Below are 16,477 nucleotides of genomic sequence, written 5' to 3'. Positions count from 1 at the left end.
GGCCATCTGCTTGGACAGAAGGAATGGAAATCATATACCACAGATAAGGCATAAAGCTGTCTGTATCTAGGTTTCCCGGGTAATAATGCTAACACCTAAACCTTGTATGAAGAACAAAAGTGATAAAAACTTGACCTGAAGACCGTTGCGTGGTTTGAAGTAGGAGAAAAAAAATCTGAATAAATATTTTATCTTTGAATGGAGAACAGATCCTCTTTAGTAAAACTGTATATCCTAGATTTCAAGCCACTTTCCACCATTTTATGCTTACATTCTAATCTGGATTCACTGAGTTCACATGATGTTTTACTTACCGTTGTGTGTTCTAGGAAACACACAGGACATAAATCAAGAGTAAAGCGACAGTGGCACTCTTCATCTCAGCAAAATAGGATAGTCAAGAGGAACACACATAGCAAAAACGTGAAGGAAAACCAAAAAAAAACCCACAAAACAAAAGCACACCTTAGTCTCAATACTAACCCCTTATAAAGCATTACACTGGAATTCCCATCCTTTTTGTATACCATATAATGGAGAGTGCCTAGTTATCCCAAATGTCTTGGTCTGATGTCTAAGTACCAGCTGACAATAAGGAGTAATTTCTGATAACACAGCAACACAGGAACACAGATCAGGCATTTACTAATAAATAATTATTCCAATAAAATTTGTCAAATTATCAATAAGAAATATCACATGACCTGTAAGGATCCTTTCATAACATTTCTCACTTCTAAACTTCCAGAAAGAAAAATCCGTCAGTGAGTTTGTTATAAGTGTTCCAGAATTCCAAAGAAAATAGCGGGAATCAGACTGAAACCATCCACGATAACATTGGACAATTCAGAAAAATCCCATCCCACATCTACTTTTCTGCCAATCCCTCCAATAACACTGAATTTAGTATGGGGAAGGAAAGCTGGTCACAGACAAAACACATTTCAGGTAGATAAATAAATGGAAAAAAACATGAGGAAACTAATACCTAGGTAAAAAGGTAAATGTTTATTCTGTAGTTCTTAAGATTTGTTAGGTATGCTTTATGGGTAAATTATGAAGTTTGCTTTATGGCTAAAGCTGGAATATCAACTCAAGGTATAAAATAAGGGGAATCAAAAGCTACATGTACACCAGTGCAATCCAATAGAGAAGTGGCTATAGGATGAAACAGCTGGTGCAGATGGTCCAGCATCCACACTGTATGTGTTTCAGGGTATTTATTTTGGACTAGCTCCTGTATGGTCTCATGAAATAAAAGCCTGCTGGCAGCTGGAGAAAGTCTCTTGGCATAGTTTCATCCAAAAAGAACCTAGTTCATATTCTTAAACACCACTTTGAAATGTGAATCAAAGAACACAAAGGGTTGTTTAAGGAGATTTTTTCCAGAAGTGAATTCTTGATCAGAATTAACACATTATTACAAGACACATGCTAGTACCAAGGAGACACTTTTGTTTAAGCATTGGTCTCTTGCCAGGGAACGTAAATGTTTTTATTTTCTAGTTAACAAGATCTAACAAAATCTAGTAAGAAAGGCTCAATGATTAGAAGTTTGTAATTATAAAATTTCCTGATTTTAGGAAGACATATAATTAACAGACGTTAGAAAACTAGAGATACCTGATTAGCAGGAAGACAGCTGCTGGAACAACGAATAGGTGGCAAGTTATCTTGTCTTTCGTGCAGTGTTTCTGTTGTCAGGAATTGTGGTTTCTTATCATCTTCATTCATTTCTGTCACCCAGCTCTGAAAATAAATAATATATCTGTACCTTAAAGCAGTAGAGTAGTCTACAATGACCCTAACAACTATCCTTATAATGCACTGCTCTTAATGGGGAAAAACAACTAAGACAAAAAGCAATTGTGCTTGTTTGAATAAAAAGTAATCTACACAAAAAATCTGTAGAGTTAAAATGGGCATTAAAGTTTAATTAAAGATTAAAGTGACATTAATTCGGTAAAATAATAAAAACCCCAACATAATCCTTTGTTTCCTCATTTAATCAAATAATTACATTCTACTTATGCAAGAGAGGAAGATTGACACATCAAAGCGATTACATTACTGACCATTACCAAATTAGAGTTATACTGTACCATCAGTTCCCCACTAATTGTTTTCCATTCTTCAGCTGTGAAATCAGAAGCTGTGGCTGCGGGCTTATCTTTTCTCAGAGCTCTGCTCCCTGGATCTAAATGCTCAATACGCTTTTCACAACACAATGTAAGTTCAGGATAATATCCCTCTTCACCAGACCTTTAAAATGCAAAGATATAAAAGTTACACAAAAGAACCTAACTGCACTGCATCCTCCGTATTTCTCTGCATGTGTAGTCACGACAGTGACTGCAGAGGACTATTTTCTGTTACAAGTGAATTCTACTATCACCTAATAACATTTTGACCAGAAAATTCCAGTGAGTTAACCTTCAACCACTTTCCAATGGACGCAGATACAGTTCAAAATTATCATGACAGTGCTCATATGCTAATAAAAAAATGCTCGTCATTTTCAGCACAAGTTAAACAGGCATGGCATCCAAAATTACCACAAACAGCCAGGCAAGATGGCTTCATGGCAGAACCAGAATCCAGCAGCAGCATTTGAGAAAAACTTGGCACTGTGTTCCTCAGACCTTCTGGATGGTTTAAACAGGACTTGGATTTCTAGCGTTATCATCTGACACTGTTAACGTGATTAACTCTGTATTTTAATTTTTAAATTAGAAAGTCACAAAGAGGTTCAAGACAAATAAGAGTATTTAGGTACAGGTTCCTTCGAATTTTACAGAACAGGAATATAATTAGTAATGAAGTTAAGAAATTATAATTTTTACCTTAATACCCTGAGAATCTTCTCCAGGTGTTTAACATCTGTGCATTTTTCAATGAACTTGTAGTCCAGGTGACCAATAGGTATTTTATATGTTTTAGTGGTTCCTTGGTCCAGCAAAAATGGTACTGACTCATCACCCATAACTAAACATTAAAAGGAAACAATGTAATGATTCTGTAGGTACTCAGTTATATTTTGAAGCAATGCCAATTTAAGGAATAACCCTGCTCATGCTCCGAAGTACTACTGTTATGCAAGTGGTCCTATTGCCACAAAAGAAAAATTTCATATTTGAAGATCTGATCACACAAACTGTTCTTGACAGAGGTTTCCTGACAGAAGTATGGTTATATATGAGATATATTTTGGGAAAACAATGTGTACAACTCTACTGCTTCTGCAAAGCAGAACAAGTCAGAAAGACTGCTTCAAGAAAAATTGCCAATTTTTGCTGACCACATTATCTGTTTTTCTTAAAACAAAATGTGGTATTACTTACTTTAAGCAAGTGTGGTGGGGATGAATAAGAAGATGGTGCAGGACACCTTTTTTTTTTTAAAGGGAAGATGTTAACCAGCGTAGTGTATCTAATGGAGTGATAACCATTGTCTTCTGTGTATCCAGAATAAGTCCAATTGTTTGTTTTTCCCCATTAACTTAATTTTCTATGCCTCTGATTATATTATTGTACTAATCTGAATCTTTTCCCATAAGTCCGTAACTGATGAATTAAGATGATCAAATTGGACACTTCCTGTCTGCCTGTACCTTTGATCTGTTCATCTGCATCTTTTTTGATCTTGATCCCAAGCTCTATGGAGCAGAAATTCTTCCTTCCACACCCGCCCCCCCCCCCCCCCCCCCCATGTTATATAGTGCTTAAAGTGATTGGTTATTTTTAACAAGTACGGTAAGGGCAGCTAGCTAGTATGTGATAACAACTACGTATGGATATAAACCCAGTTAGAATCATAGAATCATTAAGGTTGGAAAAGATCTCTAAGATCAAGTCCAACTGCCAAACCAACACCACCATGCTTCCTAAACCATGCCCTGAAATGCCACATCTATGCATTTTTTGAACACCCGCAGGGATGGTGACTCCACCACCTCTCTGGGCAGCCTCTTCCAATGCCTGACCACTCTTTCAGTAAAGAAATTTTTCCTAATATCCAATCTAAACCTCCCTCGATGCAGCTTGAGGCCATTTCCTCTCATCCTATTGCTAGTGACTTGGGAGAAGAGACCAACACCCGCCTCGCTACAACCTCCTTTCAGGTAGTTGTAGAGAGCAATAAGGTCTCCCCTCAGCCTCCTCTTCTCCAGGCTAAACAACCCCAGCTCCCTCAACCTCTCAATGTCCCTCTCGTACTGAGATACAATTAAACTAATTATGTTCTAATGTCTAGCATAATTACACACATGAATTTGCAGTTGCACAAAAATGTTTACAGTATTACTTAAATAATAACTGGTCATAATTAAGTACTGCAGAAAGATAGGATTTTGCCCCAAGAATTTAGTTTCAGTGCAGGAAAAGAAACAACATGCTTGGAGACATTAGATGAATACAAGAAATTATTAGAGAGGAGTAAAAAGCAAGAGAGGCACTCATCACAAAACTGCAACATTTTCTGCCGTTTCAGTATTTCCATAAACGTTAGGAGCAGGGAATTCCCTCGACTGCCCAGAGCAGCTCTGAGGCAATGCGGTAACAAGAGACCCCGGTTGCACAGGGGCACAGCACCGCCCCGGCCAAACACGCTGCGCGCCTCCGGCCAGCTCCCCGAAGCCGCAGCACCGTGCAACTTTCACCCTCCGAAGTCAGGAATTTACCTTAAAATCGCACCCAGAGGTTCCCCTCGCACCCCAGCCGGAGCCGGCTCAGCGCGGCCAGCCCGTGCGTAGCAACTGTTGCTATGTACAAGATGGCGGCCGGCGGCGCGCAGCGACGCGGCCAGGCGAGCGGCAGGGAAGCGGGGACGACGGTGCGGCTGCGGGGCTGCCCTCCTCAGTGATCTCCTTGCGAAGCTCCCAGAGCCCCGCCGAGCTCCAGCGGCGGCACTGGCGTCGTGCTGCGGTCTTCAGCACCCACCTGCCTGCTGCCGCCGGGACACGGACGCGACCTGGCCCACGCCTCAGCCAGGGGATGCCCGCCCGCCGCCGCGCCTGCGCAGCTGGGCCGTGGCGGAAGCGGGCGCCGCAGTCAGGGCTGAGGAGAGCGGCGGGAGGGGGCGCGGCGGCAGAAATACAGCAGTTGGCGGCGTAGCTTTAATAAAACATCACCTGTTTGTTTTCAGTGGGGTACTTTCTTTAGCTTCGTACCAGTCCCCCTCCCAAAGCCAGTCGCGCACACTGCTATTGCCAGCTAGCCCTACAGTCCCCCGCCACTGTTTTCTAAAGCAAGTCTGCACCCCTTCCTGAGGGCAGCAGATGTTCTTGTCCGCATTTGTCTGGCAGAAAGAGGCGCCCAGCCCGTCCGCAGCCACAGGCCAGCCACAGCCGTCCCTTCCTCGCCCCAGCCCTCCTGCAGCACTGGTACTGCCCCCTCTCCAGCGGGCAGCTCCTGCGTTCGCCCTTCCCGGCCGTCACGGCCACAGCGGATCCCCTGGTTCTGCTCTGCAGGCGTGAGGTGCTCCCTACACACGCCCAGCTGCTGAACAAACTCATACCGACCATCTAGTCAAAATGTTATAATTCATACTCGAGTGTATCTGGCTTCCAAGGATAAGAAATGTCTTTACAGCTAAGAGCAGGTAAAATACCTAATAAAATCTTAACCAAACAGCTCCAAAACAAAATCTCAAGAATGCTTTTTTTGTCCCCTAAAACGACCCATTGTAGATCATTTATGAGCCAGTACATAGTCATGCAGTTTGTATCAAAGATGCCTTATTATATTGGTAAAAGTTAAACACATTATCCGAACATTAAAAGCATCATTATTAGCACCATCAAAATTGATATTTGGAAACACTTAAGGAGGCTAAATAAGCATCAGGCACAACCCAGTAGTTTTTTGTAGTACACTTCAGTGATAAGGGTATTTTAGTTTTACTTAACAAACATTCCAAATAGACAGATGCAAAGAGTATTGGCTCATCAATACAGAACATCCACTTCAATCTTTTCAGTACAGATTTGTGAGAAGTCATCTGAAAAGCAAAACGATGCTGTTTTAGTTCTGGGATGCTACCAAAATTATCTCTGTAGCACAGACCTAATTCTTTCCTTGAGTACAACTACATCAAGAAGGACTTCGGGAATTTCTGTTTATGCATTTTTTTCCTAATGTTTACCTTGCCTCCCTCCCCTCTTTGTTTCTGAGAGATGATTTTTTGACACTCCCTCCACAGCTGGGTGCCTGAATTGGGTGGTCTCAAGGACTTGAGATTTGCTCTTTTGAAATCCACATCTGTGTTTCAGACCCAACCTTGTGTAGCCTTCTATTTATTTTCAGTAGAATTTATTCAAAACGCAGGTAGGCAGTTCACAGGAGTCCAAAGAACATTTAAACAAAGTTAAAATGCAAATAAAATTTAGATGAGAGTAATGAAAACAATATTAACTCAAAAAGAATATAATACCACTGAACTTAAAGTACTACATATTCTGACTACAATTTAAATGTCAGCTTTAGCAACCTATTGCTGGAAGACAGTATAGACAAAATTTAGTATCACAGTTAACTTTAATATTTCAATATCTTAAAACACAAATAAGCATGTGCATTTGTACACCAATGGATTTACAGAGTAAAGTTATCAGCAAGAATAAACTGCAGCATAAGGGCACTACATCTTCTGCAGAAATCACCGGGCATCAAAAACCACCACTGGAATAGTGCAGTTAAAGGAAAAAAAATGTACTGTGGTTGAAAAAAAGATAAGGGAGAAGAAAGCAAAGGGGAGCGGAAGAGGAAAAAAAACCGAAACAAAACCAAGAGACTGCTTAAATCTAAGGTCACAATTAACTACCTAAAAGCATTGCAAAACTCATCTTTAATTAACCCCACAACGCTTTCCTTTAGTTAAAAGGCTCACTAATATGAACTATGCACAGTATGTCATCCAGCAGACGATCACAGCTTATTATATTTTGCACAGAAAATAGAAAAAGAGAGAAATTGCCAGGAATGAAAACAGGATCCCCAGTCACAGTGCACAGTTTTCCCTATAGTACTTTGCTCTATTTTATTGATTTTTGGCCCTGAAGGATTCTTACATAATTACTCAAAACTTCCATTCAGTTTCCCCTTATATACCTTGTCTCCCATCCACAGCTTCCCAAATGCATTCAAGTGCCCATGTAAAAGGATACATCTTTTTGTCCTTTTCTTGTACATTATTCTGTAGCCACATTCTCTGCATCTGATAGGATCTCTCGCCTTTATTTCATTTTCTGTATGACATTCTGATGTGATGGAGGAAGACAAAGGCAGTGGGTAAACAAAACCAGCATTGTTAATGCACAGATAACTTTCAAAAGTCATAACAGTCAAATTCCTGTTTGTGGCAAACAAAACATAACAAAAAATAATTGTAGTGAATTTGTATCAAGAGCTGGATGATATCAAGATACTGCGCAAAAACAAAAAAATTAGCAAGGTTCATTTATATTAAGATCAAAGAGGATCTTTCTAAAAATCACCAAATTATTACTGCACAGAACACATTCCATTCTTGATACAAGACTCTCTACTAATGAAAACTTCAGCTCCAAAGCCTCAAGTTTATTTTCTTAAAAGACAAAATATTTCAGAGATTCCTGAAGTGACAACTCAAAATCACCGATTTTTAAGTTGCTGACTTATCTATAGGTAAAAGAGCATTTGACTACTGCACTTCAATAAAAGCTGCGTGACCACACAGCATTTTCAAAAAAACTCTCAGAGGTGCACTAAATAGAAGGTCTGCTGTCTGCACCACAAGCTGACTCTAAGAGAAAGTGTCCTCTGGAGATGGAGGACCTCCACACAGCAACACAAGCTCTGGTGAATTATTACTTCCACATCACTATCCATATATACCACATACATGTGGTACTATCAGCATGTAAAGCTTTAAAGAACATCAGGATCCACACTGTAACTACTTCTATTTATGTACCCTTCAGTATAATGATCATGCATTATTCATTATTAAAACACCAAAGCTCCAGAAACAAATAAAAAAATTCACTGATGTCTTTACCTCCACAAATGTAAATCATTGGCTGCTGCTTTGGAGGCTGAACATCCTTCTGTGAATCCATGTTCTGAACAAAAAACATACAACATACACAGCAGTTTAGTTTTTTTAAATTATTTTTTCAAGGCATACACAATAATTTCAATATCTCAATCTAAAGCAACAGAAGATGAAAAACTTCCTTAAAAGTAAATACAAACAAATTCCATCTGTATTTGATACACAGGACATTGGATAATTCAGGCTGGAAGAGCCTTCAGAAAGTCATCTAGTTCAACTTCGCAAAAGCAGAGGAATATCAGGTTTCTCAGAGCTTTACTAATCTGGTGTAGAAAACCTTCAAAGATGGAGACAGCACAACATTTTCTGTTGAATGGGATTTTAAACATTAAAGCCCAATGAATATTACTTTCTTTCCTCCCTCCTGCCAATGGTAAGAATTTCCTTGCTGGAAACATAAAAATAAATAATTTCTTATGCATTACTCGTGTAACAACAGTGCTATCATACACAAGATAAGCCTTGTTATATTCTTTTCCCCTCTGATACACCACGAGCTAACCTAATCTACCTTTTTATTGATCTAAGGGATTAGAAATCCTGGGAACACACTGTAGGTAGAAAAGTAATAGGAATTTAAAATATCCAGACAAAACAACGAGGGGCCAGAGAGAAGAAATTTCACCCTCAAAATCTTAACATAGGTGGGTATGACTACCAAACTGAAAAAGGGTTTGATAACTCAGCGGTATACACCTCTTAATGCCCTATAATGGTTTTGATTGTTCAGAGTTATTTGGACACAAGTATTCCTTCACAATAGCAGACTAAATAGTTACATACACTCCACAAACATTTTACCAAGCTTTAAGTAATCTTATCCTACCATATAAATACAGTTGCAACCATAAATTTTAAGGTTGTTGCTGTAACCACTAGAGACAATAAACAATTTTTCTTTCCACTCAGTGCAAGTCTAGGCTAGAATGTGAATGTCTCCCTGCAGGTTTTTTTGAGGTTGCTGTCTTCTCTGTCACTGTTCTGCCTGACATAGAAGATGAGAATCCCTTATGCCAGTGAATAGCCTTCATGATGCTTCTTTACGAGCATGACTCTCAGACACTTTTGCTTAATATTATAGTGAAGATTATTTCCCTGATCTTCACAGTTTGTTTCAGTATAAATTCAACTGGGAAAACTAGGGTCTCGAAAACAGAGGGACAGGTTTGACAGAAACAGTTCATCCTCTGTTTAAGAGAACCTGATCAGCATTCGACAAAACCGTCTTGTTAAAACCCCCATTATGCCACTCCGTTTGAGAGAACTGGAGATAATTTTATAAACTCTATAGCTTTCAAGTAAGGTTTTACTCCACCATAACTACAGGGGCACCTTAACCCGGATGCGTTATAGCCTTTTTGTGGCCGTACATAAATTATAGTAAGACAGAAGCAGTCATCCACTAGCACTCGAAAAGAGCAGCATCTTCTAAAACGGAGAGCTGAGCTAAGGCGGACGAGCCACAGCTCAATAACTGGAGTCGGCGCGCCGCCCTCACGGCCCGCTGGCCCCCGCACCCCAGCCCGCCCCAACCCCGCCCCAGGGCCTCCCCCACCGCCCCGCGGAGCCGTTACACGCGGGAGGGAAGCCCACGAGGCCGGGACGGGCCCTTCCCCGCTCGCCACCCCGGCCACCGCGAAGGGGACACCGGCCCCAAGGGGAGGAGACCGAAAACCCCTGGGGAGCCCCGGCCCCGCTCACCTGCGCAGCCACCTCCACCGGCCTCACCGCCTGCTCGGCGCCGGCTGATGACGACACCCCGGGCGCGGGCTGATGGACGCTGCCGGTGCTGCTGACGCCTGCTCTGCGTCACGCCCGGTGACGCGTCCATCAGGGTGTGCCGTTAGGCAGCCGGCCGCGCGAGCCAGCGGTGGGCAGCGCGAGGGGGGCACGCCCCCCAGGGAGGTGTGGGAGCCGCGGTCGCAGGCAGCTGCCAGCTCCGGCCTCCTGCCCCTGAGTGGCAGGGTCGGGGAAGTAATAAGCACTTCGCCATCTACCTTAACCACCTTGGAGAACAGCACGGAGTATTTGGTGGCATTTCTGAATAAGTAGGCTTTCATCCGAATAGCCGCGTCACTTTCCTAGGAAGAAAGCCGGCAGCTGCACGGTAGATAAAGTAAAAACAGGTCTGGTCACAGGGTTGTGGAGTTTCAAACCGCCGAGGTGTGTCACCTCAAGGTCCTTTCTATTTTCGGAAGCATTTTGTCTAAGAACCCTGGATAAAAACCGCATCTCGACATTTTAATCTTGTGGGCGGTGTCGTATGGGTACCTATATTAACCCAAACTTACGACTTACTTTAAGTGTAAGGTCGTATTATGAAAGAGGTTCGGCAGGCGGCGGTTCCCGTAGCACGGAGCTGAAACAGGGACCGGCTGCTCCCTCGGTCACCGGCTCAGCCTCACCGGCGGTATGAGCTGCGCAGCTTCGACAGGCGTTCCGTGGAATTAGCCATCTCCCCTTTATTCCTGGAAAAATGTTTAACAAGTACTGTGTTTTGCCAATATGCTGGTTTAATTTACCTCATCACTCAAGAGGTTCCCTATTTTAAGAAAAATTCTTACTCCGTTTCTGAATATCGAATAAAAATTCTTTCCTAAGCACCCAAAAGCATCGATATGTTTCATCAGTGGTAACTGACTGATGTTGTTTTCATAGTAGCAAATCACCTTCACACATAACCTATAGATTATCTAAAATAAACTTGAGGAATAATAAATAGTTGCGGTTTTCCTAATTTTGTATTTAAGTTAAACGTAAGGAAACTACAGTAATGATTTCAGACAGCTCACCTGCTTCTCCATACCTGAACCCTGGTAAACGCACACTAAGTAACTACCATCTCATAAATAAACAAATAAAAACCAGCTGGTATTATTTCTCCGGACACGTTTCTCATTCTAAAATGCACTTGCCAAACCCATCATTTTAAGAGGACTTGAGAATAAGACCGCCATAAAACAGTTAATTTTGTGAAACTAAGGTATCCGCTATTAAGAAAGAAATCACGTAATTGCATAATTATTAGCATCCTTTAAGTGTTCCCTTCGAAAAAATAGGATGTTTTACCGGACCTTAAATCTTCGGTTACTTCAGCCGTTTCGGATAAAGCCCGGCTCCTTCGAGCGGAGCGCTTTAACACTAAACCCCCACTCTGATAAACGTGCTCCTCGGATTTAGAGTAGCAGGCGGGGTTGGGACTCTGCGGGAGACCTCCACCGTCCCCTAAGGTGAAACCACTCCTGGGGAGCTGGCAGGGAAGCGTGAGGAAGGGCTTGTGGGGAGGTGCGGGGCGTACCTTTTAGGTGGGAAGGAAAAGCCGTCGCAGCCGAGCGCAGTGTGAGTGCGTTGCAGACTGTCTTACCTCATTCGTTTGTTTAGAAGCAACGTTCTCAGGTTTTGGTTGGTTGGGTTTGGGGTTTGTTTGTTTGTTTTGTTCTGGGGTTGTGGAGTGTTTTTTTGTTTGTTTTTTTTTGTGTGACACTTCTTGTTAAATCACACTTTTTTCGTGTGATGCATTTGGTGTATTGCATTAAAAGCCGCAATTACAACTTGTTACATTTCTTGGATATTTCTGATCCTAGTCACATAAGTCCATCCGCGATGGGTGACAGAGGCGGAACTTGCAGCTGCCGTGTTGTCCCGCTTTAAGGAGCTAGCAAGCTGCCAATTTCACAGGGCAATTTATGTTATATTTATAAAACAGAATTATTTGAAAAAATATTTTCTCTCGATTAATGTGAAATAGATGATACAACAAAAACCACTTTCGGAAAACTTGTATTACATTTCTGAAAGTTTCTACTGATTTCTCCTTCTAATAAGGAAGGGAAAGATGTCCCAAGAGCCTTTCTCTTTGTACCCGTTACTGTTGCCTTGTAGGCACATAAAGCAATATTCTTTACCTAAAAATGTCACAATTTCCCCGGGCTGTGGATGGGCACTTGCCAACCGGAGTTTCCTCAGGCGCCTCTAGCCCGCCGGGCGCCGCCGCCCCCGCCCGGCTGCCGGGTCGGCTTTGCAAGGCTGGAGGAGCGGAGGTTGCCAAGGGGGAAGGCGTCAAACCTCACGTATAGGAATTACGTTACTCAATTTCGACGTTTCTTTGGAAAGCCTCTACTTGGTTTCTTTGGGTGTAGGTATTGCTTTTAGACCCACACGCGACGATTTGACGTGTCTCATTCAGACCTGAAATTCTTCTGGTGGAGGGAAGAAAACTGAGGGCGTAAACAGGAAAAGAACCAGAAAAATTAGAGATAACCCGGGCTAAATGTTATATCAAGAGGTGAAGGAGAGTAATACCCAGCAGAAGGAGGGCACAAGCCTGATTTATTTGGCCTTTCCTCTGTCCCTGAGCAGCGAGCGCCTGCTTCCCCCCTCGGGCCTGCCGGTTCCCCGGCCGCCTGTGTAGCCCCAGGTACCGAGCTCAGGAGAAACAAGCACCCAGTTGTTGTTGGGTTTTTTTTTTATTATTATTTTTTTATTTTTTTATTTAATGTACAGGTTAACTAAAACCACGGTAAAACCTAGGCGACGTCACCGGACATCTCTCACCCGACTGACAGCTGATTTAAAGGACTTGACAAATGCTCCGTGATTGTTTTGTTCCGGTACTAATTACCTCAGCTAGCACCCTCATAACTCAAGCTTAAAGCTTGTGCCGCAGATAACTGTCATTATCTGTGAAAGCCTTTAGCTAGCCGCAATCGACCAGCACCTCCGAAGCCGTCCCTCAGCCCTGGTGCCCCCCGCAGGGAGCTAAGAGGGCTCTCGGAGGGGCGGGAAAGCCTCACCCTCGCCAAGCACCTAAGAAGCGGAGCAGGGGGAAGGACGGCCCACGGGCGCTTTTAATGGTGGGCTGGGTGTGGCGGAGGCCTCAGGGCTGGAGTTCAAAGCGTGAGGAGAAAGGCGAGCCTCGGCGGTGTCTCCTTGTGTCGCTGAGGAGCGGCCTCTTCCCTCGGGTGGAGCCGCTCTCCTCAGGCACCCGTCCCGCAGCCTGGGGCGGCGCCGTTCCCCTGAGGGCCGCAGCGCGGGGGAGGCGGCGCGGCAGCGGTTGGTAAGGGCGGGTAGTTCAAACCCAAGCGAGGGAAAGCGGCCGTCGCCGCCCGCGAGGAGCCGGGGTAGGTGGAGAGAAGCGAAGCGGCTCCTCGCTAAGGGCAACGGGCCCCAGAGCCGGGCGGCGAGCTGTGAGGCGGCGGGACTCCCGTTCTCTGTAGCTAGCCGGTGAGGGGGGCTCATTGCCTTCCTCAGGGAGCCCCGTCGGCCGCCTCAGCTGTACTCGGTGGTAGGGGCCGCTAGGCTGTTTCCTGCGCCCAGCCATTTGCCAGATGAGGGGGTGAAGCTGTTCCTTTGCTCGTGTGCGGCATCCCCGGTGACAGAGACCCTCGGGTGCTAGTCCCCAAGTGGCCGTCAATAATCTTCGTCGCCGGGTAATTAGACACTGCAGTGAACACATACATAGACCAACTGAAAACTATACCTCAGCTGGGTAACGTTTCTCTTGCATCTCTCTTTTCTCTCCACATCCTTTCTTACTTTATCAGTAGGGGTAAGCAACACTTTGAATACAGCACCCTTGCTTTGGAAGATCTCCAGTTGCTTCACAAATTAGGGTAAGTGACCCACACCTTGCAGACAGGATTTAGCTATGTCATCTTCAATATGAACACCTTTGAAAGTATTAATGACTTTGCTGGTTTTAGATCCTGGTTCTCAAAGAGCAGGGTCTTCTGATAAAGTCAGTTTTACTACAGGTAAGATACGTGCTTAAATAACAGAGAAGATATTCTTGTATCACTGAAACTTTGCCTTTAGCTGTTTTGTTAACAAAGGTGAATGGTGATAAACAAGGACAGAAAATGTCTTGGCATAAATATGCAGTGTGCTACTGGGGAATGTAAATTAGTATCAGGAAGGGGCATGACTTCATTCTAGAACTCATGTCTAAGTTATAGGTGCCATTTATACTGCCTTTGAGCAACTGACACTTTTACCTCTTTAGGACCCTTTGTAAGACTAAGGTTATCAGAAATTATTCCTTGTTTAAACATCCGAATCTTGTTCTCAATTTAGCTTGGGTCTCTGAATAAGAAATATTTTGTTCTGTAAACTGCCAGGAGGTTTGCAGTTGACTTGTAGGTCAACTTGAGAACTACAGAATTAATAATAGATACGAGAAATGTATAGAGCACAAGAATCTACACTTAGCAGACATGGATTTTATTTCTTCCTCTGTAACTGACTTGCTGTGTGACCAGTCTTTTCCTCCCTGCATATCTGTTTTATAATGTCTAAGACAAGGTTAACAATGATTTCAGAAATTACTTCAAGATCCCCAAATGAAAAGGGCTTGATATTACATATCAAATCTAGTTGATGGAACATTTATCCTGATGAAAAAGGAATTGCTTATAGAACGCTAGACAGGTCATAAGAGGTTTTCTTGGGGCATCTCTTATGAATATAAGTAGCATCTCATTTTATTATGAGAGATGTTTAGCACCTCTGAAAGGCTTTCCCTTCTGTACTGTATTTGTAAAATGAGACCTTGTGTTAAAATTTAACTTGTACAAGGAGTAAGTTTGGAAAAAAAAAGTGTCTACAAAACTGAGGTGTATACTGGGATTTGCTGTAAAGAAATATTGTAGTGCAGCCTGTAAAGGCTGTATTGTAGTGGCTTCCCTATAGTTTTTCTCAAAGCTGTTCTCTCAAAATCAATATAGTAGGCTCACAGGCCCCTCCTGCTGGACACTGCTGTATTTACAGCACATTTTTGGCTTTTGAGTTGTCAACATGCCTTTAGTTCTGCTATTCTGATCATCCCTACAGCTGCAAAACCTTGTTTTTCTATGCTTTTATGTTACTTGAAACACAAGTTTGCTTAAATTATTTTATACTGTAATATTTTACATTTCCTCTACTCTTAATTGTTCATAAGATCAGATCACTTCTCCCATGGAATGTCTGAGAAGGAAACTTGCAAGTGTGAGTTTTTGTTTTGTTGTTTTTTCAGCATGCCACCTGAATGCTAAGTTTCTAAGCCTGCAAGCCTGTGCACTTTTGTTAAATGTGTGTTTAGTTTGTGTTTAAGGAAAATATTAATAATTTTAAAGGTAAGTGTTGGTATGTGATTTTCTTTTGAGGGTGGGGTTGAAAGTTTGAATAGATGTCTCTAAATAGCATTCAAAATTTAAATCTCTATTCATCAGTGGTTTCGGTAGGAATATCTCCTGCCAATGTTTACCAACTAACTGCAGTTCACCAAAATTTGGCGTGGGAAATTAGGATTCTTTTTGTAGATTACACAAAGATAATGCCCTGTTTTTCTCACAGGTCTCTTACAGGTCTTCCTCCTTTTACAGAAAGAGCTATGCTGATGTGATCCTCTGCTCATAGTGTGAATAATCAACTGATGGGCAGCAATGTACTACACAGAGACTCTTTATACCCTTTTCCTGTCTTTAAAAATTTATTTCCTAGTTCATGACACAGTATTTTCAGCCTATTGTCTAAAATGTTGGAAAGTGATGCAGAGGAAACACTAGATGCTGCTTGGAGTTGGTCCTGCACTGCCAAGGCAGTTATCCCAAATTGATGGAATAACTAGCTTAAAGTTATGCCCTTGTGTTTTCTATTTGCATTGTCATTTATTTCACCAAGTGAAAACAGGCAATAAGAAAAAGCAGTGAGGGAAAACAAATGTGAAAGTAAGGTATTTGTAGAGGAAAATGGGAGAGGGAAAGGAAGCAGGCCAGACTTTAGAGTTTGTTGTCATCTTGGGACGATTTTCACACGCCTTTCTTTCCTGGAGGAATTTTTCTCAGTTATGGGAATGGATTTTTTTTAATCTGTTTGATTTCATACTGATATGATTCCATAGTCTTTTGTGCCAAGTTCTCACAGTCTGCTCTTTAATATCCTGTTCCTTTTGAACTTCTATATGTTGCTGTCTCCTCACAGTAGAAAACAAACCAAAGTACTTTCTGTATTGCAGTAGTCTTATAAAGTGCCTTCAGTATGGGTCACAAAATGCTCGTTAAATGACCCGATATCACATAATAGTTCCCCTCCAGGCAATTTGGGTTCCTACTGCTTGTATTTGGTGGCTTAGGGCTTGACTGAGTCAGGACTGTTGGGATATTAGCAATGTCTTAATATTTGGTGTTTAAGCCCCCTTTAAAGACTATTTTTGTCTGCTCTGAAATTTCAATGACTATTTCCAGGCTTATGTTCCAAAATACCAGTTCTAGAGGCCAGTAACATACTCCAGTAAAAGATGCTGATTCAGACTCTGAAAGTCTTACAACATTGATGTGAACCACTATGGTTTCTGTGAGAAACCTCACACAGGCATTATTCATAACATCTTTTATACAATTACTGTGTC

At 42.4% G+C, this 16,477-nt stretch overlaps 2 protein-coding genes across 2 annotated transcripts in view; both read right to left on the bottom strand.

Annotated features, from left to right (window-relative positions):
* The window catches only part of SPAG1 (sperm associated antigen 1), a 40,613-nt gene extending 35,604 nt beyond the window's left edge, over positions 1–5,009 (bottom strand). Inside the window, exons 1-4 of the mRNA XM_075085501.1 lie at positions 4,679–5,009; positions 2,844–2,985; positions 2,103–2,262; positions 1,624–1,749 (exon numbers count right to left, since the gene is read on the bottom strand). Coding sequence (XP_074941602.1) covers positions 1,624–1,749; positions 2,103–2,262; positions 2,844–2,983 — 426 coding nt within the window. The 5' untranslated portion in view covers positions 2,984–2,985; positions 4,679–5,009. The remainder of the gene's footprint in view (positions 1–1,623; positions 1,750–2,102; positions 2,263–2,843; positions 2,986–4,678) is intronic.
* A 1,505-nt stretch (positions 5,010–6,514) lies between these two features.
* POLR2K (RNA polymerase II, I and III subunit K) lies at positions 6,515–9,925 on the bottom strand. The gene is made up of 4 exons (XM_075085503.1): positions 9,793–9,925; positions 8,035–8,098; positions 7,163–7,255; positions 6,515–6,677 (listed from the first exon to the last, which is right to left on the bottom strand). Exons 2-4 carry the CDS (start codon positions 8,093–8,095, stop codon positions 6,655–6,657), a joined length of 177 nt encoding a protein of 58 aa, XP_074941604.1. The 5' UTR covers positions 8,096–8,098; positions 9,793–9,925; the 3' UTR covers positions 6,515–6,654.
* Between the last annotated feature and the right edge of the window lie 6,552 nt (positions 9,926–16,477).

This window comes from Phalacrocorax aristotelis, chromosome 2, assembly GCF_949628215.1.
Source record: "Phalacrocorax aristotelis chromosome 2, bGulAri2.1, whole genome shotgun sequence".
In the NCBI taxonomy this organism is placed as follows: Eukaryota; Metazoa; Chordata; class Aves; order Suliformes; family Phalacrocoracidae; genus Phalacrocorax; species Phalacrocorax aristotelis.
Note: the sequence above shows the minus strand (reverse complement) of the source record. Positions and strands in the feature narration are given on the sequence as shown.